This window comes from Halichoeres trimaculatus, unplaced genomic scaffold (assembly GCF_033239565.1).
Source record: "Halichoeres trimaculatus isolate MK-OKI-2021-1 unplaced genomic scaffold, fHalTri1.1 fHalTri1_scaffold_11, whole genome shotgun sequence".
In the NCBI taxonomy this organism is placed as follows: Eukaryota; Metazoa; Chordata; class Actinopteri; order Labriformes; family Labridae; genus Halichoeres; species Halichoeres trimaculatus.
In genome coordinates, this window is record NW_027437189.1 from 5,074,255 (window position 1) to 5,101,750 (window position 27,496).

At 39.3% G+C, this 27,496-nt stretch overlaps 1 protein-coding gene across 1 annotated transcript in view; it reads right to left on the minus strand.

Annotated features, from left to right (window-relative positions):
- syt6a (synaptotagmin VIa) overlaps nt 1-27,496 on the minus strand; it is a 73,865-nt gene that overhangs the window by 4,351 nt on the left and 42,018 nt on the right. The window contains exons 3-7 of the mRNA XM_074682539.1: nt 21,517-21,907; nt 15,614-16,175; nt 5,452-5,572; nt 3,183-3,354; nt 241-391 (exon numbers count right to left, since the gene is read on the minus strand). Of these exons, the coding sequence (XP_074538640.1) occupies nt 241-391; nt 3,183-3,354; nt 5,452-5,572; nt 15,614-16,175; nt 21,517-21,907 (1,397 nt within the window). The remainder of the gene's footprint in view (nt 1-240; nt 392-3,182; nt 3,355-5,451; nt 5,573-15,613; nt 16,176-21,516; nt 21,908-27,496) is intronic.

Here is a 27,496-nt window from a genome sequence, read left to right on the forward strand (position 1 = left end):
AATACTGGGAAAAAGACTGAGTGATGGGCAGAAATGTTCATTTATTTTTAAGCTGAGGAAGCAAAGACTGAGTTTCAGACCCTCGCTTTAACACCTGCATCCAGTGATCGTTAGACGCCTCCACGTCATTTCATTTCAGTGTCTTCGTTTCCTCGTGACTTTCCTTCAGGGCTTCCTAAACTTTCAAAACCTCTGACTCTGATTTTTAAACCTGAGGACCCACTTCAGTCTCAAACCCACCTCCTTCTCTGACTTCTTGGACTCCAGCAGGGGGTGCCAGTGTGCAATGGGCTTCCTCGGGTAAGCCAGCATTTCGTTCCAATGGTCTCTTCCAAGTCCTTCAGCGTGACACCCAAGCCTCATCACACCGATGATCTCATTGTGACCTACCCTGTGGGGACACACACACACACAAACACACACACACACACACGTACCATATAAATACATGTGAGTCAAGCTGACAGGACTCCTCATACATCAAACGGTTGAGTATAATTGGAAGAAGGGCACGGTGTAATGAGAGGAGACACACATCTGAATCTGGACGTCCTGCCGATTGATACAGTGACTCTGCAGCTGAGCGGCTCCGACGCCACGATTGACTCATCCACGGACGACCATCAGGGGACATCTTCACTTTATGAATGATGACGGCAGCGTAATCAAACATTATTCTCTTTGCATAACTTCTGATTTATTACAAAACGCCTCCCTCTACCCAAGAAACGACACAGACCCTGCAGAAAGCTCCATATTCTCTGTTTTTTACACCACCTGCTGAGAACCACACATCTCCTGACCCCTGACACACATGTTCTCATTCTGTCAGCTGTTTGAGTCCACTTTCACCCTCTCCTGTTACGGCTTCATGTGCTGTCAACACAAAGCTCCTTCACCACAGCTCTTCTCTGAGAAACTAGAAATCCACAGGCTCAGGTTATGGATAGAAATTCTTTTTCATCACATTTCAAGCTTCACACATTTTAAAGCTGCATGTTGGACCCAGTATAGAGCAGCTACTATTGACTCCTTTACAACCCACGTCATGAAAATTCATACACATATTGGCAACAGAAGCAGCGTTTAGCTACACCAATTCAGACAAGTTAGCATTCTTTAAACTCTGAAATTCAACTGTTAGCAGATTAAAAATGTCTTCTTGAACTATTTGTCAGAAAAGATACCACACCACGGACTCTACTTCTACCAACTTCTGACAGGATCAAGACTGCTACAGAGCAGCTGGTGTTTTGGAGTAAAGAGTGTCTGTGCTAACTTGAGACCTTTGGCTAAAGTTGTCGAGAAGGGTGTGTTTGCTAGCTTGTAGCAGAGAGGTGAAGCCCGTACCAGTTCAAACCAAACAGAATCACATAAAACGTTAAATGATACTTTGGAAATGGTAACCCTGACACTTCTTTTTTTTTTTCTTTCTTTATGTTTTTATGTATTTTAATTTTTTTAAATTTATTGATTGATCTATATTGATTCTATTTTCTTATTTAATTGTTATGTGATTGTTTGATTTTTATCCTGTGAAAGGAAGGGCAGAAACAATAAGAGTTTTTTTCTTTCTGCTCCTTTTCATTCAGTTTTGGGGATCTTTTATTTTTTCTTTGTATTGATTTGTATTAATAAAAGAATGAAATAAAATAAAAAAATAAATCTATTATGTATTTATTCATTTATTAATCTATTTATTGATCTATTTATGTTTTTAAAATGTATGTCTTTATTAATTAATTTATTTATTTATCTATTTATGTTTTTAAAATGTATGTATTTATTAATTAATTTATTTATTGATCTATTTATGTTTTTAAAATGTATGTATTTATTTATTTATTTATTGATCTATTTATGTTTTTAAAATGTATGTATTTATTTATTAATTTATTTATTGATCTATTTATGTTTTTAAAATGTATGTATTTATTTATTTATATTTATGTCAATTTTTGTCTTCCATTTGTGGCGTGTTTTCTGGATAAAAGTCGATAAAACTATGAAGATGTTCAAAAAAAAAAAAATCTACAAAGTCTATAATCAAATCAGTTGTCCCTTTTTTATTTTTTTTATTTTTTTTTTTTTTTTAGCAGTTAAATAATAAATAAATAATACACTCTAAAAATTGTGTTAGGGGCATTTCATGGTTAATGGACACCTCAAAGTTATAATACAAACTAAGCTATTCTGGCTTGTTTCTAAAATCTCTAGAGGGTCTTTGTTTTTGTTTGTTTTTCATTTCAGTTCTTTATCTAAAAAAATATTATTATTATTATTTTTTATTATTATTTTTATTTATATCAGACAGTTTGGGGGGTATTTAAATTTTTAAAAAATGTAATTGTATTGGTTGTTCACTCATGCCTGGTTGATATCTTTTATCATTTTGTAAATTATACGTCATTATGCGTACTGTCTAAGCTTGGATTCTGCTATTTCCTGAGTTGAACTCTTATTGATTAAATTTGAATCATTTCCTTCATTCAAATATGGATTTGTTTCATATTTCTTTTCTTTATCCTTTGGTTCATGATTTATATTTAGTTTCAGTTGTTGGGTGCACAAGGAAGGAGGTGATCTTAACATTTCTTCTCTTTACGTTTTACAGCTGAAACGGGCTGAAACAAGCAGCGGTCCTCTGGTCTAGCCCCAAAAATAACTGAAAAAAACAGTCCTCTTCCCTGGTGTCGGTGTCTTTTAGAGGTCATTTTTGTTTCCAGGTGTTTGTTTTGGATATTTCCTCCTTTGGTCCATCTATTCCAGAGAACTGTCCTTTTAGAGGAAAAAAACAAAGTGTTTCTATTCTTTATGGCAATCACGTCTCTGACCCTGTATTAATTGAACCTGTGTGTCTTGAAATAAGTTTAACAGTATAAAAGTGAAAGTAATTTCCCCTGGGGTGAAACTCCCATGGGTGGCGTTGTCATCATCACCTGAGCCTGCCACAAAAACTACCAATCCTAAAGTACTCAATCATCAATATTCTCATAGATTTGGAGCAGTTTCTTTCTGGACGTAGTTTCTGTCTGCTCATCTTTGGTTTGAGAGGGTTTCTGCTCTAGTTTTTTTGGTGGTGAACTTCCTCTGGTGTTGCTAAGATGCTCATGCAGCCCTAACTCAAACAGAGGAAACACATTAAGAGGATGAATCTCAACATTTGTGGCGTGCATACGTACAGATCGTAGTCCATGACGGAGATGTGCAGGCTGACGTGGTCCATGCTGTCTGGCGGGATGTCAAAGATGATGGCCTCGTTGTAGGTGGGGTTCAGAGTGTTCTTCTTGATGCTCGTCTTCTTCTTTTTCAAACGTCTCCCGTCGCATATCAGCGACACTTTGACGTACGGATCTGATCGTGAGGGGATAAGAAGACAGATAATCAGTCGGCGAAGATAGAACCATCAGTGTTGCATTTCATCACCAGGAGTCAACTTTCTTTTTGGGGTTTCTACTTAAGCATTAAAGCCCCCTCCCCAGAGGACTGAGTGTCAGTGATGAGCATCAAAGAAGATGAGTCAACACCTTGGATAAACAAAGAGGACAAAGTGGGAGAGCTAAGCAGAGGCTTCCTGATGAATACTGATTTCAGTCTTCATCCGTCTCCCTCTCACATGACCTGTTAAAGGGATAGTTCAGTTTTTTTGAAGTGGGGTTGTATGAGCTCTATGTGACCACTAAGGACATTAGATACAGTAGAAAGTTGTCTCCTCTCCCTCAGTAAGACACAAACTTTAATCGATGGTGACGAGGAAATAGACGCTAACAGGGAAATACCGTACCAGATTCAAAGGCTATTTTCTCTGCCTACAAGAACTAAAATCAAAAAGTAATACCACAGTTTAAGAGTACGATACATAAAATGTTTTTTAAGTGCATTAAGTCTTCGGAAATATAAGCATTTATCCGGACCTAACTAACTGGTCATATATCCTTCCGCGCAGCGCTAGTGCGCTCCGTCCCCCCTCCTCCTTTCAGCTGTAGGGAATGTAAACAAGCTATGCTTCGGGCGCCGGTTGTAGCCTCGTATAAGTTTGATCAAGTATTATAATTCTTTTGTTTGTGCTCTAAGGATTGTGAGGCAGCGTAGGAAATTCAAAATGAGTGACTATGACAGCGACGATGAAGTTTCATTCACTTTGGAACCAAAAGGATACCTGTATGAACCGGAGCACACAGAAGAAGAGCTGCTACAGATGGCGACTGAAAGGAATACAGAGGAAACATCCGCGGACACTAGACATCAAGATAGAGTCGGAAATACTCAGTGGTGTAAATGTCTGAGCTGTGACTCAATGCCCACGGATGCTGAGTGTTACTGCTGTCACGAGTGGAACTTGGTTACAGACACTCTTAAGGATTTGTCTGAGTTAGAGGACACTGCTGGCTCTCAAGCCGTCTGTATAACTCATCTCACAGATTTCCCTGCTCTTCTGAATTCTGGAGTGTCCTGAAACAGCTACAACAACAACAACAGTCGTGGCAGCAGTAACACTCAGCATTTCGATGTCCAGTGTCCGTGGATGTTTCCTCTGTATTCCTTTCAGTCTCCATCTGTAGCAGCTCCCCTTCTGTGTACTCCGGTTCATACAGGTATCCTTTTGGTTCCAAAGTGAATGAAACTTCATCGTCGCTGTCATAGTCACTCATTTTGAATTTCCTACGCTGCCTCACAATCCTTAGAGTACAAACAAAAGAATTACGATACATGATCAAACTTACACGAGGCTACAACCGGCGCTCGAAGCATAGCTTGTTTACATTCCCTACAGCTGAAAGGAGGAGGGGGGACGGAGCGCACTAGCGCTGCGCAGAAGGACACATGTGTTAGTTAGGTCCAGATAAATGCTTATATTTCCGAAGACTTAATGCACTTGAAAAATATTTTATGTAGCGTACTCTTAAACTGTGATATTACTTTTTGATTTGAGTTCTTCTGGGCAGAGAAAATATCCTTTGAATTTGGTACCGTCTCTCCCTGTTAACGTCTATTTCCTTGTCACCATCGATTAAAGTTTGTGTCTTACTGAGGGAGAGGAGACAACTTTCTACTGTATCTAATGTCCTTAGTGGTCACATAGAGCGCATACAACCCCACTTAAAAAAAACTGAACTATCCCTTTAACGCACATTTTAGTCTGATGTAAGCTGCATTTACCCTAGATCACCTGAACTCTGGCTTCTTATAACGATAAACGTCACATTTTACAAGTGATGGTTGAAAAACATGGAATTAAAAAGTGAAACAGAAGTCGATTGTAGAAGAAACAGCCTGAAAGTGTTTGCTAACGATGTCTCAATTTTGCAAGTGATGCATGTTAACGAGCGGTGAAAGCAGCTCTCAGTGTTTGCTCACCTAATCTGAAAAGCTTACAGCTGAATTTTCAAATTGAACCCATTCATCGTGAGTGTTAGACACACACACACACACACACACACACACACACACCTGAGTATCCGGTGATGTCCATGGCTTTCAGGTTCCTGCACTTGATGACAGTAAGTGTGAGTCTGCCGGCGGTGGGCAGGTAGCAAAGTGAGAACATGATCTCCCCGAGGTCGACACTTTCCTGTGGAAACACACACACACACACACACACACACACCAGCAGTGTGTCAGATTCACATTCCACTCTGACGCTCTGATGTTGAATCCTGTAGAATAAGTGTATCATCTCATCCTCAAGGTCTGTTCCAGGCGTCTTTTATTCATGGGCCGCTCGATCTCTGAAGGCGAAAAAGTAGATTCAGCCTCACCTGCGTCTTCATAACCTGTTTATAAAACCACACTGTAAATTTTAAGGCGGCCTCTCGCTCCCATAAGTAATAACGCAGGGCAGTAAGCCAGCTAATTAGAGCACAGGTGAAACACGACGAGAAGTAATGCGATGCAAAATAATGCAACGTCTCTGTTTGCACATTTGGCGAGGACACAAACAGCTTTTTGTTCCTGCTGTTTGGTAATCGCTCCATTGTTTTAAAGGTGGACTGAAGAGCTCTACAGGCTGATTATACGGTTTTTTGTGTTTGGAGACAAAAGCACAATGTTTGTTTTCACAGGCTGGCAGCATTGTTACACTTGTTTTTTAAATACAGAGCTGAAAGGCAGAGTTTATTAGCTTAGCATACAGAACATTAGCATACAGAACTCATTAATGTGTATATAATTCCATGATAAATGGTCGGATTGCTTTGCAAAACATTACAAGACAAGGTCACCATCATTTCTGACAGATGTAAAAGTACGATCCAGATCCTGGCAATATTCTGGATACTAAGATCCCGAAAATGAAATATGTACTGGGTCATCATAATTTTCAACACTGTCAGGAAACAAATTATCGTACAAACCTGCAACTAACACCAAATTGTAGCAGACAGTCTGCTGAACAGGAGTATAACATTAAAGTCGGGCTAAAGTGTTGGTGACAATCACAATATGCTTGGGTAGAGGTCTGCGCTCTCTGAGTATATTCTTAAATCTCCTTTTTGAGTCAGTTGCCTGAAAAAAAGATCTATTTCATAAATTCTAATGTTTTTTCTTGATGTTTCCAATCCCATGTCATGTTTACATGAGCTTCTGTAAAATCTCATGTCTATTGAATTGTTGCCCCAAACGTTAAAGAGGGGGTACTGTGACTTTTTTTGGCCTCATACTGTCCCTCTGGTACCCTCTCAGTAGCTTCGCATGATTTACAGCTCAGTTCTTTTTTATTTTTCTCATTTTGTTCTGTGCAAATGAAGTTAGCATTTGCCTTTTGTGGCTTATTTTTGATTAGTGTTGTCTTTTTTTCGTTATTCCAGGGTTTAGCTTTGTTGGTAAGTTTGCCATTAGTTATGTTTCTTTAACCTTGCAGAGCAGACGGACCTGCCTGATTCAGTTTCTGAACTCCTGCAGGTCCATCTTGAAAGGCTCCGATGACCAACGATTTCACTCAGCTAAATTCTGACCCGTCCAATCAGGGAAGAGAGGCAGGAGCTGTGGGAGCAGACGTGACATCAGCAGACTTTTATACTTGTCAGCGTTCCTTTGATTCTTAAGTTGACTTTACAAAAACAACAGTCGTCTAACCCCATTATCACAGCTGTTTCTCGTGTTCCTGTAGTTGTTCGTCTATCATTTCTCAGCAGCAGCGCACATAAGCTACGTCATACCGTGGCCTGATGTGGATTGGTCTGTGGTGAGCGTGTCAATCAGAACGGTCGTCCAATCACCAGCTGCTGATTTTTTTGAAGTTCCTGCCTCGGAAAACAAATCTGAAGAGCTGCTACCCAGATGGACCAGAGAAATATTTCCATGGCGGATATATGAAACTGACAATCTCTAGATCTCTGGAAGCACTAGGATTTCAAGATCTCTGGATCTTTTGAGGTTCGAAGATCCTCCAATCTCTCAATCTCTTGAGGCAGGAAGATCCCTAGATCTCTCGAAGTGCAAAGATCTCTCGATCTCCTGATCTCTTGAGGGGCGAGAATCTCTGTTGCTATTTTTAGATCAGACCATTTCTGAAGAGAGACAAATTGAGGGGTTTCTACAACGTTTTAAGATGTAGAGGTTTTAAAATCTGCACAGGTTAAGTCCGAACATTATACCTGTGTTTGCACTCCCTGTTTCCTGTGCAAACCGGTCCCCGCTTGTTCAGCAAACCAAACTCTACCAGATGGTTAAACCAAAGTGGATGGTCCATCAGACATAATAAGCTTAAACAGGCTTCTTCACATTGGACTCTCCAACTCTCCGACCCTTCAAAGGTCAGCGCTGTCAGGACAAACTTCCTCCTTTTGGTCCATGTTTGTTTTCATTTAAAATGAATGAACTCTCATGAACGTATGAAGGATAGATGTCTCCAGGTGAGCGTACCTCCTGCTGAGTCTGACTTCATAGGAAATACTTTAATATGAGTTAGATTCTCTGAATTTGCATATTTATGTAATAGAACGTCTCATTGAAGTTGATGAAAATGAAGAGCTCAGCTGAAGTCATCTATCAGGTTTAATCACACATGAAAAACAGTAAAAGTAACTGAACAACTTGGCTTCACTTCAAGGCCTGGAAGTTATTCTGAAATTCTGTTTTATTCTGAAAAACTGGATGACTCCTCGCAAGATCACCTCCATGATAAGCCTGCCAAACAACAGATTTCATTATCCTCTGCGCAGTTTTCACAAAACATCCTTTATGTTGCCCAGAGATCATCATCAGTCCAGACAGTTAATTAAAACAAACCAGAAAAGAGGTATAATTCACCCTCCAGCCCAATTACTCGCACAAGCAAAGAGTGAAAGAGTCTTAGACTCCCAGAGATCCCCGGAGTCAGAATATTTTCTTCCTTCGAAATTAGTTTTCAGACAAAACTTTCCAAGCACACACCGTCTACCTCCTGAAATATTAACTTTCACTCACATGGAGGGAGTCCGTTATGAGAGCTTACTTAGGTAATAGTCTCAAGTGAACTGAAGGAGTCCTGTTATCAGTCTCATGTGAGTTCCTCTCTCCAGCTCTTATAAACAGTATTAAGGCCGCACAGACTCCTAATCTCTGTGAACGAGCTTGGTGAGAACCCCGCTGATTGGCAAATCTCAACACGTCTGGTGGAGTGCTGCAGTCTTAACGTCTCTTCACACGTTCGGGCACAATTTGGCTTTCTCCGCCGTGGGAGTGAAGGATTTGGTTTGAAGGGTGTGAAGGTTCAGCCGAGATGTGAGACCACAGCAGAAATGTCGAGTGCAGTAAAAGCATGAAGTGACACGCTGATTGTCCTTGTATGAACACGGCCTGTTTTGATGCCTGTCGTCTGTGCCGCATTAATCATGTTTTAGCCACGCTTGGCGAATGACTGCGGGGAAGCCGGTGCCAGAGAAGTGGCATGTTGCTGAGTAACTCCAGCCCTTCAGTCTGTCCTTTAAGTCACTTTACTAATTTACTCTGAGCAGGAACAGCTAACATTACAACTCTGTGATGATTTGATTCAGGTCCTGTGGTCCTTGACGGTCCTCAATAACCCTTAACTTACCCCAGGTGCCAACATTTTAAATCATAATCATGATTAAGGGATCTCTACCTGATGAATTGGCCCAAATGTCCCCCAGAGATTCATAGTTTTAAGATGATGATGTTTGTTGCTTCCCTCACTTTCAATTAGCATTTTCATTGCTCATACTTTTAAAGGAAGCTGAGACTCTCTTGGATCTCTTGTAGCGCTAAGATCTCTTGATGTCCCATAATGCAAAGATCTCTCAAGGTCATCTCTCTATCTCTATCTCTTGAGAGATCTTTTTATCCCTAAAGGTGCAAATATTTCTAGATCTCTCGAGATGTGAAGACCTTTAGATCTCTCGATGCACGAAGATCTAAAGATGTTTCAAGGCCCAAAGATCTCTAGAGACCAGACGATCTTGCAAGGTGATCTCTCTATGTCTATCTCTTGAGGCAAACTCTCTACCCCTTAAGGTACAAATATCTCTAGATCTCTCAATGCGCAAAGATCACTCAATCTTTCAAGGCCCAAAAGTCTCTAGAGACGCAAAGATCGTGCAAGGTGATCTCTCTATCTCTTGAGGTCTACCCCTAAAGGTGCAAAGATCTCTGGCTCTCTCGATGAGTGAAGATCTCTCTATCAAGAAGATCATTAGAGACAAGGGATGGGTACCTTTCATATTTGAAACAATATGGTATCAATGCCCAGTATCTGGCAATCGGTATTGGTACGCAACCGTACCAATATTTGGTACTTTTTTGTGTTAATGTAGTAAAAAATACAAATTTGTTTATTTCTAAAATGTACATTAGTTTTCAATTTAACATATTTGTTCTTCGGTATATAACCTTATAATGCTGTGTTCATGTGCAGCATGGAAAATCGCCTACTCTTCCACTCCCTCACAGTCACAAGGATGGGGTAAGGTACCTGAACCTTCGTAAATCGGTACCTGGTACTTTTGACAGAATTTGGTCGCTACCAATAAAAGTACCTCATTCAGTACCCATCAATCACAGTTGCTAGGCGCCGCCCTGTTGGTCGTGGCTGCCTGTTGCAGCAGCTCTGTCTTCTTTGTCTGTTTCTTGTAATTTTTTCGTCTCTTTTTTGTCATTTTTGCATTTAGAGTGGGTCATTACTCTGTAATTTCTTGTAAGCAGCAGTCCGACTAAGGTCATAGCTTGGTTGTAAAGTCATGACAGGGATCTAGTCTTGTCTGCGTCTACATGCAGAAAAGGCATTCAGACTTCTGGCCGAGAATGTCTCACTCCGCTTCAATAGGGGGCGCTGTGTCTTTTTTGAAAGCTGCAGATGTATTGATCTAGTTTTGGTTCACCAAAGAGAAAACAACTTTCTAACTACGATGGCTGTAGACGGATGCTAGGCGTTGCAGCAGCTCTCTCTTCTTTGTGCGTTTCTTGTAATTGTTTTTCATCTCTTTTTTGTTGTTTTTATATTTGGAGTGGGTCAGCACTTTGTATGGCTCATTTGTTGGTCATGGACACCAAACTTTTTTGTGTCTTCAGTGATATTTTTACTATTTTTTCTCCTGTGTTTGTCTGGAGATCCTACATGTAACCATGGCCTCATTGTTTACATGTGAAATCAGCTGTTAGCAGCCTGTAGCATGTCAGCGCTACCTGGTGCAAGGCCGGATGTTTCCCACAAGGTAAGGAGAAGGAGGTGAGGACGACGTCATCGACCTGTCTTTCCATCCATCGTTATTGGGAACGTAAGATTTATCTCCAATGAAATGGACAAGCTAGCTGTGCTAACCCAGCAACAGAGGGAATACGAGAAGGCACAAGATTTATTCACTTACATGAACAATTTATGTGAATCAAACTACTCTGAGTTCTTCTTTTGCTTGAGGAGTATGTTAGACCAAGAGTTACTTTAGTTGTCATTGTCTTAGCGACATGTATGTTTTATGTCTGGTTATATTTTTGTGCTAAAGAGTCACATCTCCTGTTTTTAGTCACTTCCACTCGTTAAACACTCTCCTCCATTCCTGTCCCTGATTAGCACCTAAAGACGCTCTTTAAATAGTTTGTTCAGATCGAACTCACATGAGGAATGGTGTGAAGTCAACGAGTTTCCTTCACAGTCTCCTTCAGACTCTTTATCTTAGTAATGCCTTTACGTTGGTCTTATTGATGAATATCTCTCCTTGATCTATGAACTGAGCCGAGCTGCTGGCTCTTCTCTTTCACCCTCCCTCCTCCTCTCCCACTGTTCAATACGGGTGTCTCTTCTCATTAAGCTGCTCTGTTTTCAAAGCGGTGACTACTCAAGACTTTAACTACACACCGCTTCATGCTTGTTTTTGCTTTTCTTTTTGTTTCCCTGATCCACCATCTGTGCTTTCTTTATGTTGCCAATCTTAAATTTAATGTGAGCAAGAGATTTTGTCATAAAATCATTCGGCAGTTCGATAAAGTTTGCTTGCCAAGAAGAAGGACGGCGTCTTTTTCTGCCTCCTAAGCAATAACATGGAGGTTATTGAACAGCCCTTGAAGAAGCTCGAGTTCAAAATCTGTCAGATATAAGGCCTCCGAAGAGGTGATTAAGTGATAAGAGCCCGGCTGTGCCAGACACAAGGAACACTTAGACGGTGAAAATGGCTCCTGGACATCATCAAGGAGTAACAAAGCCAGCGCTAACATGATTGTATGAGTCAGCCTCGTCTGAGATATGCTTTTGTGTGTGAGATGTAAGCACCTCGTGGCTGAAATGACCCTCTTTATGTTTTCTAATAAGTGAAAATGATGTTTTTTTAAAGCTAAAACCGGAGCCATATGTCTGATCCTTGATAAGACTGGGCTCTCTGATGGCTTTGTACTGTTTGATTCACATTTAAAGGGCTGAAGCCAGGAGTTTAATTTCCCAAACACACCTCTTAAACCGTTAACCCAGACTGAAATGAGGGTGTTTTTTATTGCAGGGATATTACATTTTTAATTGCCAAGCTTTTTTATTAAATTATACCTTCTTAAAAACTCCCAATGTGGAGACACTGAAAGGCTTCATTCAGCTCACCCTGGACGTTAGTTAAGAAGAAGAATACTGAATATTTTCTGCTTTTATTGGCTCAAAAGTTAAGTTATAGATCTCTGGAGCGTGGACTTGGAAGACTTTTTCAAATGCGTCTAAGTTTTTGTTTAATGTTTCATGTACAGCAGTAAAAAGAGAAGTAGTTGGAAGTGAAACCCTTTCCAGAATCAGTCTGTGGTTTTATTTCAGGTCTTATAATCCACCCCAATAGGTACTACTTATTTATTTATTTATTCATTTATTTATTTATTTAAATCTATTTTATTTATCTATTTCTGTTTTATTTGATTATTTTTTAATAATGCTTTTATTTTATTATTTTTTCTTATATTTTAATTTAATATAATTATTATTTTTTTTATTTTTTAATAATATTTTTGTTTTATTTTTTAATAATATTTAGTTTTATTTATTCATTTTTTATTTGCATTTTTTAAGACTTACAGATAAGGTTAGTCAAAGCAGAGGAAATAAATAAAATGAAAAATATTACAGATTAATAAAAGAAAAAATATATATAACAACCCAATTAAAAAATAAGAAAATAAAATAAAATAACATTACATAAAAATGGTAATGATAAAACTCAATATAATATTACTAATAACAATATATGACAGTATATTTGATTCAATTCATATATGCGTTCAACATTTTCTACAGTTTTGAAGATATAAAGTGTTAATGCTTACAATTTATATGCGCAGAAAGGACAGTGTGTGTACTTTAAATAAAGACTGGGACACATGACCCCAGTCTGCTCATGGGAATTTATCAGTTTGTTTAAAATGCATGCAAATATGCTTAACTCGTTGCAACGAATGGATTTCTTGATTGATTCTCCTGCATGTTTCCTCATTATGTTTGTTGATTCCCTGAGTTTTGATTGAGCACCACATTTTGCCTGTTGTATTGAAAAAATAAAAATGGATCTGTACGGTAAAGATTTCCTTGGTTTCTAGTCCATGAGAAACCATGTCCTCCAAAGGATAAACTATATTGAATACGATTATGCTGTAATTCTTACATTTGTACATTTATGCTTTAGCCCTTGCCTTTATTTGATTGGACAGTTAAAATGAGGCAACTGAAAAACACAGAAGGGATTTTCTGCACCAGGTCGATTGTGGACAATCAAAGAATGTGTCTTCTGTCTGAGTTCAACACTTGTCCTTTCTTTGTGAATCTTCAACCCTTCACCTACTTTAATAGAGCTGGCGCCAGAGCGTTATCAGGGTATCTGCTGGAACCCTGAGGTTAATTTCAGACCTTTTAAGACTTTTAAAAAACCTTTCAAAAAATGTTAAGCCTTCATCATGACTTAGCTATTGTTAGCAACCTTTAGTAGTTGAAGCATTTGAACAGTAATTAGGTAAACTGAGGTAGGTATTTTGATGTTCCCATTTCCACCAGTAACAGCAGATATTTAAGGCCAACTTACAGAAACAACAAGAACTTATTTAATCAAAATCAAAATATAGGACATGTACCCGAAATGTTAGTAGGCAGTCCTAAGGCGATCCAGTTCAGAGTACGCCACCAACACATCGTTGCTGTTTTTTCCCCATCACATCATTCCTTGTAATCCACTTTGATAGCAGATAAACTTGCTTTGTTTATTTATTAATTATGATATTTTTTATAAATAATAATAATCAAACATCAATTTATTATTTCTATGTTAAATAAGATTTTTTTTAATTTTTTTTTCAAATCTTTGCCTTTTGCCTTTTTTAAATTTTTGAATTTTTTGTAATTTTGCAAATTTTTTCAATTTTCAGAATTTTTAGGATTCCTGCAATTTTTTGGGGGATTAATCATTCCTTTTTTTAATTTTTGCAAATTCTTGACATTTTTACAGATTTTTTTCTTTAAATAAAGCAAATGTTTGATTTTTTTTTTCTTTTTTTTTTTTGCAAATTTATTAAACTTTGGCAATTATTCTGCCAAATTTCAAAATATTTGTAAATGTTTGCTAATTATTTACTTTTTTTTTTTTTTTTTTTTTTTTTTTTTAATTGCAATTTATACAAACTTCATAAATTTAGCAAATTCTTTAACATTAGGGTTAGGGCAAATTTCAGATGTTTTTTAATATTTGGAAAATTATTAGAATAAATAAAACTGAGGCACATATACAATTTTTTAAACACCAAAACTTCTTAGATAATTAATTACTAGTTTTTAACCATGCTTAATTTTTTTTTTTTTTTTACAGTTTTTTTTTTATCTTAATTGTGAAGCTAAAGCAGATTTAGTGTCTCCTGAATTACTCAAATCCAGGTGAGCTGAGGCAAAATGGCTCTTATGGAATTAGGAATTGAAGGAACTGACGTTAAGTTGTTCCTGTTTCCACTCTTCCATCCATTCTATCAGTTTGCTCCTTTGTATTTTGGTGTTTACTGTTTTTACGGATGCGATGGAACAGGTCAACCAGAAGGGTCCATTAAGGAGTAGCTGAAAGGGGCCGCCTTCTGTCGAGGAGGCGTGCATACTTTGTCATACATCGATTCTGGTCTGGTGCTTTCATACTGGGACAAGGACAGTAACTGAATTAAATTCCCTAATGGAGCGAGTGACCCTGGTTGAAATTATGCACAGACTGTGATGTATCTCCGACCCTGCCCTGCTGGAAACTGTGAGAGCAACAACCTGCAGAATTGTTTTTAACTGTAGACAAACAACACTCAACCAGAAGTCTCTCACTCCTGGCGCCAACTGGAGGAAAGCCCCACTAACCTACTGCCAGCTGGCTTCATTTCTTTTCTTTGGTCATTACCTTTATTCTGTCACACTCACTTGCACAGGCTTTATGGGAGAAAGTGGCTGTAACCCTGAAAGAGCTAATAGTCAAACGCCAAGGAAGGGATTGCACCGTAAATCCACCTGGTTCTGGGATCTCTGAAGACAGCACAGCGTCTCAAGACTCGGTTTCCATAAGAATCACGTGTTTTCAACGCCTGAGTACTCGTACCAATTTAATGTAAGAGGAGCCTGCTGTGTCAGACTTGATAAAACACCTTGAGGTTCCTACAGGTGAAAGAACACGATTCAACATACCATAGACCTTATTTCTATCCGCCGTGCCAATTCTGCTCCATCTCTACATCAGCATGGACCTCACGAGTGACACCATCACGGTTCATTACAATCCAAGTGCTCAAACAAGCTCATTACAGTCCGAACGCCTCTTTTGAACGCAGCCATGTGGGACGCCGGACTCGCTAAAAGTGCAAGACAGCTGAAACAAAACTTCTGACGTGGCAGAAATCATCCGACAGGCAGAACATTGATGGTGCAGGCAGTTAATAGGGGTCATGATAAAGCTGCACTTCAAACAATCCGCTCTGAAGTTTGAGGGAGCGGGAAATCAGGAGCCAAACTCTGATCTTGCGTCTGCAGGATTGTCTCTGTTTCACCCTCTAACCTCTGTTCTTGAAAGGCTCTAAAGGACATGACCATATTGAGCTGATTGAGCACTTATAGATTGTAATGTATAGGTTTTACGCTTGACTAAAAGCATCTTTTCCAGTCATATGAAACTGGATCTATAAGAGATAAAAGCTGATAGATTCTTACACTGGTGGCGTATTGGATTTCCCTCCATATGTTCGTCTCCCTGGAAAGATCCGACGTCTCAAACAAGTTGTCCAGCACCACCTCCCCGATCATGTCGTGCCGTGAAAAACGGTCAAAGTCAAACACGCTCATGTGCAGCTTCCTCACCGCCAGCTCCTCGTACGGCACGGGGAACTGGAAGCTCTCGCTGAACGTTGGGTTCAGCGTCTTCCGGTGGACTCGTGTCTGAAACTTCTTGCGATCGGGCAGAAGGTAGACTTTCACGTAAGGGTCGGACGTGCCGCACAAGTCCTTGGCCGGCAGATCCACAGCCTTGATGATGTTGACCAGGAGGGCTTCGTTTTCGTAGTCGTACTTGAGAGAGAAGTTGATGGAGCCGCAGTGTTTGCTGCTGCCGTTCTTGGACGAATCCTCCGAATCCAGAGTCTTCTGTTGGTAGAGCTCCGGCTGGATGCGGCCGATGCTGGTCGACTTCTCGTCTTTGTCCAGCATGTAGTCATTTCCCAGGTCCAGGCTGCCGACTTGCATCTGCCTCGGGAGGTGTCTCTTGAAAGAGTTGTGCCTGCAGAGGGAAGAAAGGATGAAAGATGAGAAGTGAGGGAGTGACAGGAAGTGTTTTGTGGGTTTTTTGCAGCAGTGAAGGATTACTGATTATGTAACCTTACTCCACCTCACATCTTCTGCTATCGATCAGAAGCAACACGCAGCAGCTAGATTATGGAGCGCTGATCGTAAAGTTACACCCCCTACAAATAACATTTCTCCACATTTAGCTCTAAAACATCACTTTTTCTACAGATTTAGAGAAATATTTGTGAAATATATTTGTCAAATATTCTATAAAAATGTTGAATGTTTTCTCTAAATATTAAATGATATAAAAAAAGTTCTGATTCTAAATTTAGCTACGTTTCTAATATTTAGCTAAGACTAAATATTTCTCTAAGATTTCTAAATATTTAGTCAAGATTTCTAAATCTTAAGCAAATATTTATAAATATTTATAATATACATAATTTCCTCAAACTTTTATTTTGATGCTTGCGGGCGGGAGTGTGAATTAGCAAATTAGCTAAATATTTCAAGATGTACCTCAAGATTAAGAAATCCTGATTAAATATTTGGAAACCTTTGCTTAATCTCTAGATATCTTAAATATTGAGAAATCTTAGCAAAATATTTAAAAATCTTAGGAAATATTTTGTCTTAGCTAAGTTTTTAGATATCCAAGCTTAATATTTAGAATGTAAACTAAACGTTTAGAAACACAGCTAAATATTTATTCATAAAATTCAATATTTAGAAAAAACTTTTAACATTAACATAATATATGACAAAAAATATAACACAAATATTTCTCTAAATCTGCAGAAAAAGTGATGTTGTGGTGCCTCTGTTTTAAAAATTTGAGCTAAATATTTATAAAGCTTAGACAATTATTTAGTCTTAGCTAAATATTTGGAATGAAAACTAAATGTTTAAATATGTAGCTACATTTTGAGAATCAGGACATGTAGGTACGTTTTAAACATACAGTTTTCATAAATATTTAGCTAAGATTTCTAAATATTTAGCTCTGATTTTAAATATTGAGCTATTATGTCTCCTAATCCGCAAAAAAGTGATATTTTGATGCTTAAATTTTAGAAATCTTAGATAAACATTTCGAATGAAAACTAAACGTTTAAAAATGTAGCTAAATATTGAGAATCAGGACATTTAGATACCTTTACATTTAGTTTTCATTTAATGGTTTTTATAATAATTTAGCTAAGATTTCTAAATATTTAGTTAAGATTTTTAAATATTTAACAAAGCGTTTTAAATCTTGAGCAAAGATCTTTAAATATTTAGTCAAGATTTCTGAATATTTAGCTAACATGCTAATTCACACTCTCCCCTGATGCACCAAAATAAAAGTTTGAGGAAGTGATTCTGTGAATGTCAAGCTTTACTTCTTCGATGTCGACCATAGGATCTTCAACAGCGCCATCACAGCACTTGGTACGTTTATTTTCTAACTGCTGATTTAGCCGACTGTGTTTGACTTTCTCAAAATCCACTTGGCTGGATGTCTCCCTTCAACTTTTATTTTGGTACTTCCTGTGGGTGGGAGTGTGAATTAGCATGATAGCTAAATATTTGGAATGTGAACTAAAAAAGTTTAGAAACGTAGCTTAATATTCAGAATCAGGACATTCATTCATTTTATAACATTATATACAACATTAAAAGTTTAGATAAAACATTCAAAATTTGTATATATATATAATATTTGACAAATATATTTCATGAATATTTCTCTAAATCTGCAGAAAAAGTTATGTTTTAGAGCTAAATGTGGAAAAATGTCATTTACAGTGACTGAAACTTTACAATCGATGCTCCACACTTGATGACTCCTCTCTATTATTGGAAGTTTATAACTATCAGTATGAAGCATATGAAACATTTTAATTGGCCTTTTGCCTTCAGGAAAACATAGGTATCATAAAAACTATTTGTTAAGAAACACAACAAAGGTAAAACTGCCTTTAGAAATTATAAAAGTCCAAAGAAATCACATCAACAAACACACTTCATGTTTTTCCACTTTCTTTAAGGACCCAAACAACCTTTAACGTGTGTTTCTGCGTTATACACAGAGTGGTCCACTCAGCACAGTTATTAACATAGTGGAAAATTGCATTTCTGTGAGTCTTCTGGTGCAGCTTAAGCAAAGTGTTGTTTTCCCTTTATTTTATTAGTCCTCATGAAGAAGTCATTACATATAACTAGTTTTACCATAATGACCCCAGCAGAAGTGGCTCTGAGGCAACACAATCTACAGTATTTATTATAATGAACTTATCGGCCAGAAAATTGCCTGGGTTTTACAGTTTCCACCTCTATTAGTGATATATCTGGGTGTTTGGATGCTACTTTCTGGAAAAACAAACAACACGTAGAAGAAAGGCTCGGTGTAATGTTGGAGTAAAGGAGCTTCCCATGTTGCTGCTTACGTATACATGTTTAAATTATACTCACTGTCTTGTGAATCTGTTATACAGGTGGATGTAATTGGAGATTTTTGTTTACCTTATTAAAGTGAACAGCTAACCGTAGAGAGGAATTATGGGTACATAGCAACAAGGACTAAAGCCTCTAAATCTGGGGCCAACCCATGCCCAAACGCTTCATTTTAGCTGCCGTCTTTTTCAGCAGTTGTGATTAAAGAAACACGAGGGCTTGCTTGTCATCGAAGTTGAAACCACATTCAGCTTTAAGAGTCCATCAGATGTATTCAAGCAGTCAATAGTTTCCATTAGTGACGTTAACAATTAATGAAGTATTGATCGTTAGGAACATGCTTGAATACAATTTTTTAACGAGCTATCAGGGAGATTATTTCAGTTTAAAGGCACAGCAACACTGACCGCTTGTACCGTACTCAAGCATGATTGGCCCCTTTGCTCTACTCCAATATGAACCAGACTTAAGCATGATTGCCTCTTGTTCAATTGTCATAACATCAAAATATGACATGTTCAGTGTTTTACTTTTAAGATGGTCTCAGATCTGACCAAAGACCTGTTAGTTTTTGTGTGACTTATCCAACTGACCCTGAATATTGGAATCCACCTGAATTTCCAATAATGTCTTGATTTCACTACTGTGGACCCTTTGCTGCCATTGTTGGAAATAATTGTCAAGGAGCAGTTGCAGGGATTGTTTATCATAGATTATACGTCATGTCTTTGCTGCATACGTATGCTTGTGCTTGTGCATGAAGTGTACCGTGCCAAAGCCGAGGAAGTGTACCGTGTCTGAACACAGTACAGATTAGGGATGGGTACCTTTCACATTTGAAACGATACGGTATTGATGCCCGGTACCTTGCAGTTGGTATCAGTACTCAACTTTCAGTACTTTTTGTGTGTTTATGTGGTAATAAATATAAATTTGTTGAATAACAAAATCTCAAAGTTTTTCAGTTTAACATATTTTTTTCTCAATATAATAACACAGTACAATAGGGAAGTTTTTCCTTGCCATTGTAATTTGCTAAATGCTGTACTCATGGTGGGTTAAGATAAGCTAAGACTCCTTATCTTGTCTTGATGTTGGGCTTCTGTTAATATAATTTTATTAATATTAACGGGTCTAGACCTGACCTCAATGTTTTTTATGATTTGGCGCTAAAAAAACAAAAATTGATTGATCGGATTTATAAACTTGCAATGCTGTGTTCATGACCAGCGTAGAAAATTGCCTACAACTCCAGTCCCTCACAGTCTCACAGTCCCAAGAATGTGTTTAAGTACCGAAACTTGGTACTGTTAAATAAATAAAAGTACCTAATTTGGTAACAATCCTTAGTACAGAGCAACACAGACTAACACTGGCCAAACATACTTGACTTCAGTGTCCACAGCATGGATGGCCAGTGTGACAGCGCCTTAAGGGGGTATTTTGCTTTTTAGGCTTGATACTGTCCATCTAGTTCCCCTGTGGTTGATTTATGCCATAAAAATTCCTATTATCCTCTCACTAGAGTTTTGGAAAACTCTTATTGCAGCCTCTGTGTCGGTGTGTCTGATGTCTCTCTAAGGCTCCCCCTTCCCTCTGATTGGCCAGCTCTCACTGCTTCAGCTTATTAGTTAGTACAGTGGTTCTCAAATGGGGGAACGTGAGGGCACTCCAGGGGGTACACAAGATTCAGAAATGTATATATATATAAAAAAATCAACCAAGAAAAATCTGTTTAACACAATTAAATTAATTGATGTTTGAATCCAAAAAGGTTTAAGTTCTTCAACTGAGTACTTTATCTAATAGACACAAATAATACAGCGCTGTTTTACTTTTTTTTTCCAACCAAAACTAATTTGCGCTTGTTAGGGGGTACTTGGTGGAAAAAAATACATGTCATAGGGGTACGTCACTGAAAAAAGTTTGAGAACCACTGAGTTAGTAGATCCTGATGTGATGACTAAATAATTTCAGGAAGTCTCACTGAGATCTTGTGACAGTCTTGTGTTATTTCTAGAACAGAGTGTTTTGATCGTTTTTTTGTTGTTGTTGATTTTAAGTTATTTTTTCAGTTTTTCACATCTTCAGTCAACATAGACTGTAAAAAAGTGGCCATCATCTTGTGACGGTCTTGAAGTAAGGTTGCCACAAAAACTGCTCCCCCTGGTGGCTGGCTGCAGTATAGGTAAAAAAAAATCTACCATCTCCCCAGTCATTCCAGATGGGCTGTGGTCAAACTTTAAAAAATTAATACACCTCTTAGAAATGTTTCTCACGCCTGATTGTTGTGGTGATTTGAAGATATTATTTGTCTGCCTTGTATGCAAGTCCTCTTTTTTTCTGAAAAGTTTTTTTTGTTAGTTATAAAAGGTTGAAAAACGAGGTTTTACTTCATATTTAGTGATGATTGACAGCTGCTGTTTTTGTGTATTTTTTCAGGGATAGTAAAATATGTTGGGAGGCAGAGTCAAGAAGTGATTAGACTCTCAAAAGAAAAAAACAAATATTTCTGTCCCCCAGCTCATATTTGGATAAGAACAGGCACAGTAGCAGTTTAGTCTGAACATCAGGCACTGTCGCTGTACGAGTAGTCATGTGACAGTGATTGTTGGGTCAGATTGTTAGGGGAGTCTGTTCAGAGTCTCATATTAGTTTTAAATGGATAACTGTATTTGTCACCAGGGAAACAATAATCCAATCACAGAAGTCAGGAGAACAATTTATTCCTGTATTGATATTTTGTCTCTGCTTTAATCCCTGTGGTGGATTTAACAACCAACAGCTTGTTTATGTTTGTCCGTTTGTTTCAGTGAGTTTGGAGCTTTCTATGAAAGTGTGGCTTTGAAGGATGCCAGGTTAAACAGCCAAGAAGAAGGATTTAGCACACTGACCTGGTGGAGGAAGCTGGCTCAGTGGTTTGCCTCTGCATGCGTTGTGTGCGGCGCAGGAAGTGCTCCCTCATGGAGAGCTGCACATCAGTGGGGATGTCAGGGGATGTATGGCTTATCTTCACCGCCGCCTCCAGGAAACCCATCGAGCCCACGGGGTCTTTCACCTTCTCTGTCGCCATGGTGAGCGGAGGCTGCTGGGGGCTGGGCAGCGGGGTGGACGGCTGCAGCGGGCAGAGCTCTGGGCCACAGTCGGGGGTGAGGGGCGGGCCGGGGAAGTGGGCTTTAGTCCGCCAAGGCTCGAGGCACAGCTTCCAGGAGACGAACGTAAGGAGGCCCAGCAGAGCCAGGCCGCAGACCACAAACACACCGAGCAGGAGGCCAAAAGTAGCGTCTGGTGGTGAACCACGGGGACCAGAAACAGAGGATCGCACAATATGGAGAAACAGATGGTGATAACACAGGGGGAAGGGGGGAGAGAAGAGACAGTCGATTAGGCGTGAGCTTGAAACGCTCCAGTGCTGTATCAGACGTTTGTATATACGACTAAAGACACCCAGCCAAGTGTACGGGAGATGTTTCATAAATATTAAAGCAACCTCCATTAGTCTCTGGTTCAGCCAAGGGTAAAGAGGCATAAACAGGATTCAGTCTGACCATCGTATTTGCTCATGCATCATAAATACACACAGAGATAATTTCTATTACACTGGCCTTGCTCGGCAGGAAGAGTAATCACAGTAACGTGATAAAAAACAAAACTGTGAAAACATACACAGAAAGCAATCCTCATGGATTTCCACCATGAAGCAGATAAAAGCAGCGAGGGCACAGTCATTTATTTTTTCTGGCGTTTTGAATATGTTTCCTGCGGAACAAGAGCTGGAGACGCACCAAGACTGCTGACGAGCGCTCTGCGAGAAATCACAGCGACCGAGAGGAAAGAGAACAAACAGAGAAAACCTCGCATCTCAGCCTTTCGCCCCTGGGACTCTCGCCAGAGTCGCTTCGTTCTTGATTTAAACTAATTATATTTCAGCCGCTCGTACTTGGTGTTTTTTTTTTTTTTTTTAACACCTTTCAGCTGCAGATTGGATTCAACCTTTTCTGCTTTTTTTCTTATCACATTTATTTCCAAAGATGCAATTCAAACAAAATTTCTCCCAGACATTGGTATGAACTCAAATAATCCACACATGAAAATAAATCACAACATTCAGGTCCATAAATAATGATTATGGTGAATTAAGTACGATAACACAGGAAAAAAGTATTGAACACGCTAACTGAGACTCATCTAATATTTAGTGGAGAAGCCTTTGTTTGCAGTGACAGCTTCCAGAAGCTTCTTGTATGTTTGAACTAATGGCCCACACTGCTCAGGTGTGATTTTGGCCCATTCCTCTGCACAGATTGTCTTTAAATCTGGAATATTCTTTGGTGCAGATTGATTTTCTTTGAGTCAACTTTGCCGTGTGCTTTGGATCGTTGTCCTGCTGGAAGGTCCAGCCACGTCTCATCTTCATCATCCTGGTGGATGGCAGCAGATTCAGATCAAGAGTTTCCCCATACATGGCTCCATTCATTGCTCTGTCAGTTAGATGAAGTTTGCCAACACCATGAGATGAGAAACAACCCCATGCCATGATGCTTCCACCTCCAAACTTCACTGTTGGTGTAGTGTTTTTTGGCTGATGTGCAGTGCCATTTCTCCTCCAAACATGGTCTGTAGTATGACAGCCCAAAAGTTCAGTTTTGGTCTCATCTGACCAGACAACATTCTCCCAGTATTCTACAGGCTTGTCAAGATGCTGTTTAGCAAACTTTAAACCAGCTTCAACATGCCTTTTCTTGAGGAATGGAGTCTTGCGGCTGAGTGTCCATAGAGGCCATGGCCTGTTGTTTTCTCTGTAACAATTGTACCTGCTGCCTCCAAGTCTTTCTGGAGCACTTTCAGGGTGGTATTTGGCTTGCTGTGTACTCTTCTGACTATCTTTCTGACTCCCTGGTCAGAAATCTTCAAGGAGCTCCTGTGCGTGGCCTGTTGATGGTAAGGTGGTGCTTCTTCCACTTGTGAATAATGGCTCCAACGGTGCTGACTGGAATATTCAGGTGCTTTGATATAAGTCTGTAACCAGTTCCATTCTGATGCTGAGCAACAATCAGGTTGTGAATGTCTTTAGAGAGCATTTTGCCTTTACCCATCATGAGGTGTGTGGTATTTAACTGCTTGGTGAAAAAACACCTTTTTTATAGGACCATCAATTTGCTCTAGCCCAGCTGATGTTGGTTTGCACTGATTGGAAGTTGAAGTAATAATAACTGACAGATTTCAGGTGGTATGGTGCATTTCCTTGCCAAAGTATACAGCCTTTCCATGGTGTGTTCAATACTTATTTCCTGTGTTATCGTTCTTAATTCCACATAATCATTATTTATGGACCTGAACGTTGTGATTTCTTTTCATGTGTGGATTATTTGAGTTAACACCAATGTCTGGCCCTTTCCATTCACACCTGAACTCCTGTCTTCACAAAAACACACAGCAGAGGGAGGAAGGTGCGTTGAAGACAGTCTTTTCTGATATTCTACTCGTGAGGTCTTCTCATTTGGTTTCAGGAGTTACACAATAAATCATTTATCCTCAAATATCGAACACTTTCAGTTTCTGTTTCGCGCCACTTCATAAAAGTACGAGGCTTACATTCAAACAAGATAAAAATGAGTGAGTATTGGCTAAAAATATGATAAGTATCAGCGCTGGAGCGCACATCTACCCTCACACTTAACATGTGAAGTACATTTTAACCACTAGAGAATCTGCACACTTCATGCGCTTCTCTCTTTAACTGCAGAATATTCCTGTGCAAAGTTTTTTCTTCACACCTCTGCATGTTTCTGACAGATACAGCAGATAAAAATGAACTGAGAAGATGTTTAACCAATGCTCTCAAAATGCATTTCCAAGGTTAATCCAGTCAGTCAGATAAAGATGAATATTTGAAAACACAAAGAGGTGAACATATTGAAGATTGCACAGATAAACAATTTAAAAATTTAATTAGAACAACACCTTTTTTTATTTTATTTTTTTGCACCAAGAACAAACCCAAGGACCAACTTTTCTTTTTTTTAGCAGAAACTGTTTCTAATTTTCCACCAAATTGGTGCTGGTGGCACTGGCCTGGAACCAGCACCAGCACCAGCTAGTTCCAGGCCAGTGCCTGACTCAGACAAAGGACTGCCTCCAGGTGCTCAAAACTGGTGCTTAGCAGGTTTGGAATTATGGGGGATCTGACATATTCAGGGGGAGCTCTGAAAATTTTTGGATTTGTAATGTGCCTGTTTCTGAACTGAGATGGAGTTGATTTTTAATGAGCATTGCTTGATATTGGTGCTTGTTTCAGCCCCACAGATAGCACTGTTTGTTGTGTGTGACGTTACAGTAAGCTGCTGCACCTGAGCGGAGGCTACGTTTGCACTGGTGAATTAACTTACTACATACCTTTGTGGGCGATTTGACCAGCTGTTACCATGATTTGGCATGGCCCTGACTTGGCTCTTTGCCAATGGAAAACCAAACTGGTTCTTAGGAAGAACAGCATTAGCACTAGCACTGAACGAGCTCTGTCAGAAAAGGGGTGTGTGAGGCCCAGATGCTTTTGTGGCATAAATACAGTAAGATTATCCTCAGTATTATGTCCTTGTTTGATACATCAGTTTTCATTCCAAATTGTTCTTTTTTAGGATTTGTCAGTGTTGACAGATTCACCAGGGGGTGATTGGATATTTTACGCCTGCTCAAAGAGTCTTAAGAGGAAAGTTGATGTAGAAGAGCTTTAATGACAAATGGTTTGGGTTTATAGAGCCAACTTTTAGAAATGCTGTTCCTGTGAGCCTCAAGCCAAACCGTTTTTGTTGCTAAAGAAAATAATCTGAGGAGTCACCACAACACAAAGCACGCAAGCTTCAAGGAGTCAAAGAAACATTTTCACTTTAAAACCCCAATGCTTCAGTGAGAAAGGGGCTATCAACCCAACTTCAACTGAACAAGAGAGGTGCAAGCAACCACTTTTGGGCTATTTTTGATTGAAAGCAGGATATGGCACAAGATACTTTTTAGGGGAAGTTTGTTGTATTTGATTTAAAAAAATAAAATAGAGTAACATAGTTTTTTGTTCTCACTAGGGCATTTTCAGTAAAATTCTCGGTGCTGGATGGAAAGCATTCACTGGAAGTCGGACAAACGGTCGACCGAGGTTGGAATCCTACCGACAACGCCAATCCAGCAAGCCACTCCCTACTCTCACCACGCTTCCTGATCTATCCTCTGCATTAAAAGCCCAAAAATAACTTAATGAAATAGGCTAAAGGCATGAAAATTAAACATCTTTTCCCTTCTGGGGTCACAGGGGCGTGAGCCTATCACAGCTGTATTTGGGAGTCTATCAAAAGACTAACTAAGGCAATTTAGAGTGACCAGTCGACCAGACAAGCATGTTTTTGGCCTGTGGAAGGAAACTGCAGAATCTCCCAAAAACACCAGAGTATGCATGTCAGGCCACTTATTTGTGGTATAAATGCATTGAAACACCAATGAATGCCTCAAAAGTCGAAGCCAACCAAGGAATCTACAGACAGGCTGAGAGGAAATAAGACTGAAGTACACAGGAGGAGCGTTCCCAACATGAAACGAGTTGGCAGCAGAAGCACAGCTCAGTAAATTGCTGTTGTTGTGAGTGTCCTCCTTTCTGCTCGTGGCTGTTTAACTGGTGACATAATGCACAAGTGAAAAGGGGGCTGCTGATGTCATGTTTTCCCAAGAAACAAGCGTTAGCAAACAATCTACTGTTGGCACATCCTGTCTCCAAGAAAGAAACGAACAAAATGAAACAACAGTCTGTCATGTAAACAGACTCAAACACTCAAACTTTCTCTTTTATTCAACTCACAAACCCCACAGATTCACCTTTTGACCTCTTTAAGAGGCCCAACCCTCTAAGGACTACAACATCTACCATAAAAGAGGAATCCAGAGATAATTCAACCATGGTTTTTGATGTTAAATGGTGTTGAATATAAAATAGGTCACATACAGTACATGAACTGACTCCATCATCACACAAACTGCACGTCTGAATGACTCTCATGCACCAAAAACGCTGTTGAAATACAATTTTCCTCCACGAATTCAGCTCTTTCATGTTGGAAATTCAAACTAAACGCACACTAAGCTGAATTTATAGCTTAGCCGTGCGGTGGAGAGATTTCCAGTCTGGAGGATTTATGCCTGAGGAGGATTTCTCAGCTGTCCACAGCCCCGGCCTCTCCATGTCATCTGAGATTTCACACAGCCCTCCACAAAAGCTTCACCCTCACTGGACTGTCGCTCGCAGACTCCTCATCCTCCGTCACGGCAAATGGAAGCAGACCCCGCACCATGCACGGAAATACAGACTCCCGTGGTGACAATCTCTGGCTACAAGACGCTTTGACGGCCAGGAAATCTGGATACGAGTGTGTAACTTTGACTTGTTTTAGTTTCGCTCTGCAGGAGCACCCTTCAGAATAAAGATCCTCTTCAAGTAGAGTGGAGGGTTTATAAGCCTGACACTGAAGAGTGCTGAAAGAAATCGAGTCAACACAGATCCTGAGAAACACTCAGAGCCTCAGGACCAAAAAAACTGATACGTATGATGTCAAAAAGGGTTATACTGACAAAGTCTTCAATCTTATCTTCTCTCTTTGTTCTCAACTTTTGATACAACAGTTCCCTTGGAGCTTATGTGGAAAAAGCTAAGCATCAACCTTCAGTCTTGAGAAACTAATCTAATGTGAAACTGCAGTTCCTCAAGTGTCCACTAGAGGCTGGCTGAAGCCCCCGGAGCCACATACACATCCATTCAAAACAACTCATCTTTACATTTAAATTGACTGTGATCACAGCGTAGTCCAATAAAATAATTTGGTCAGATTAGACATT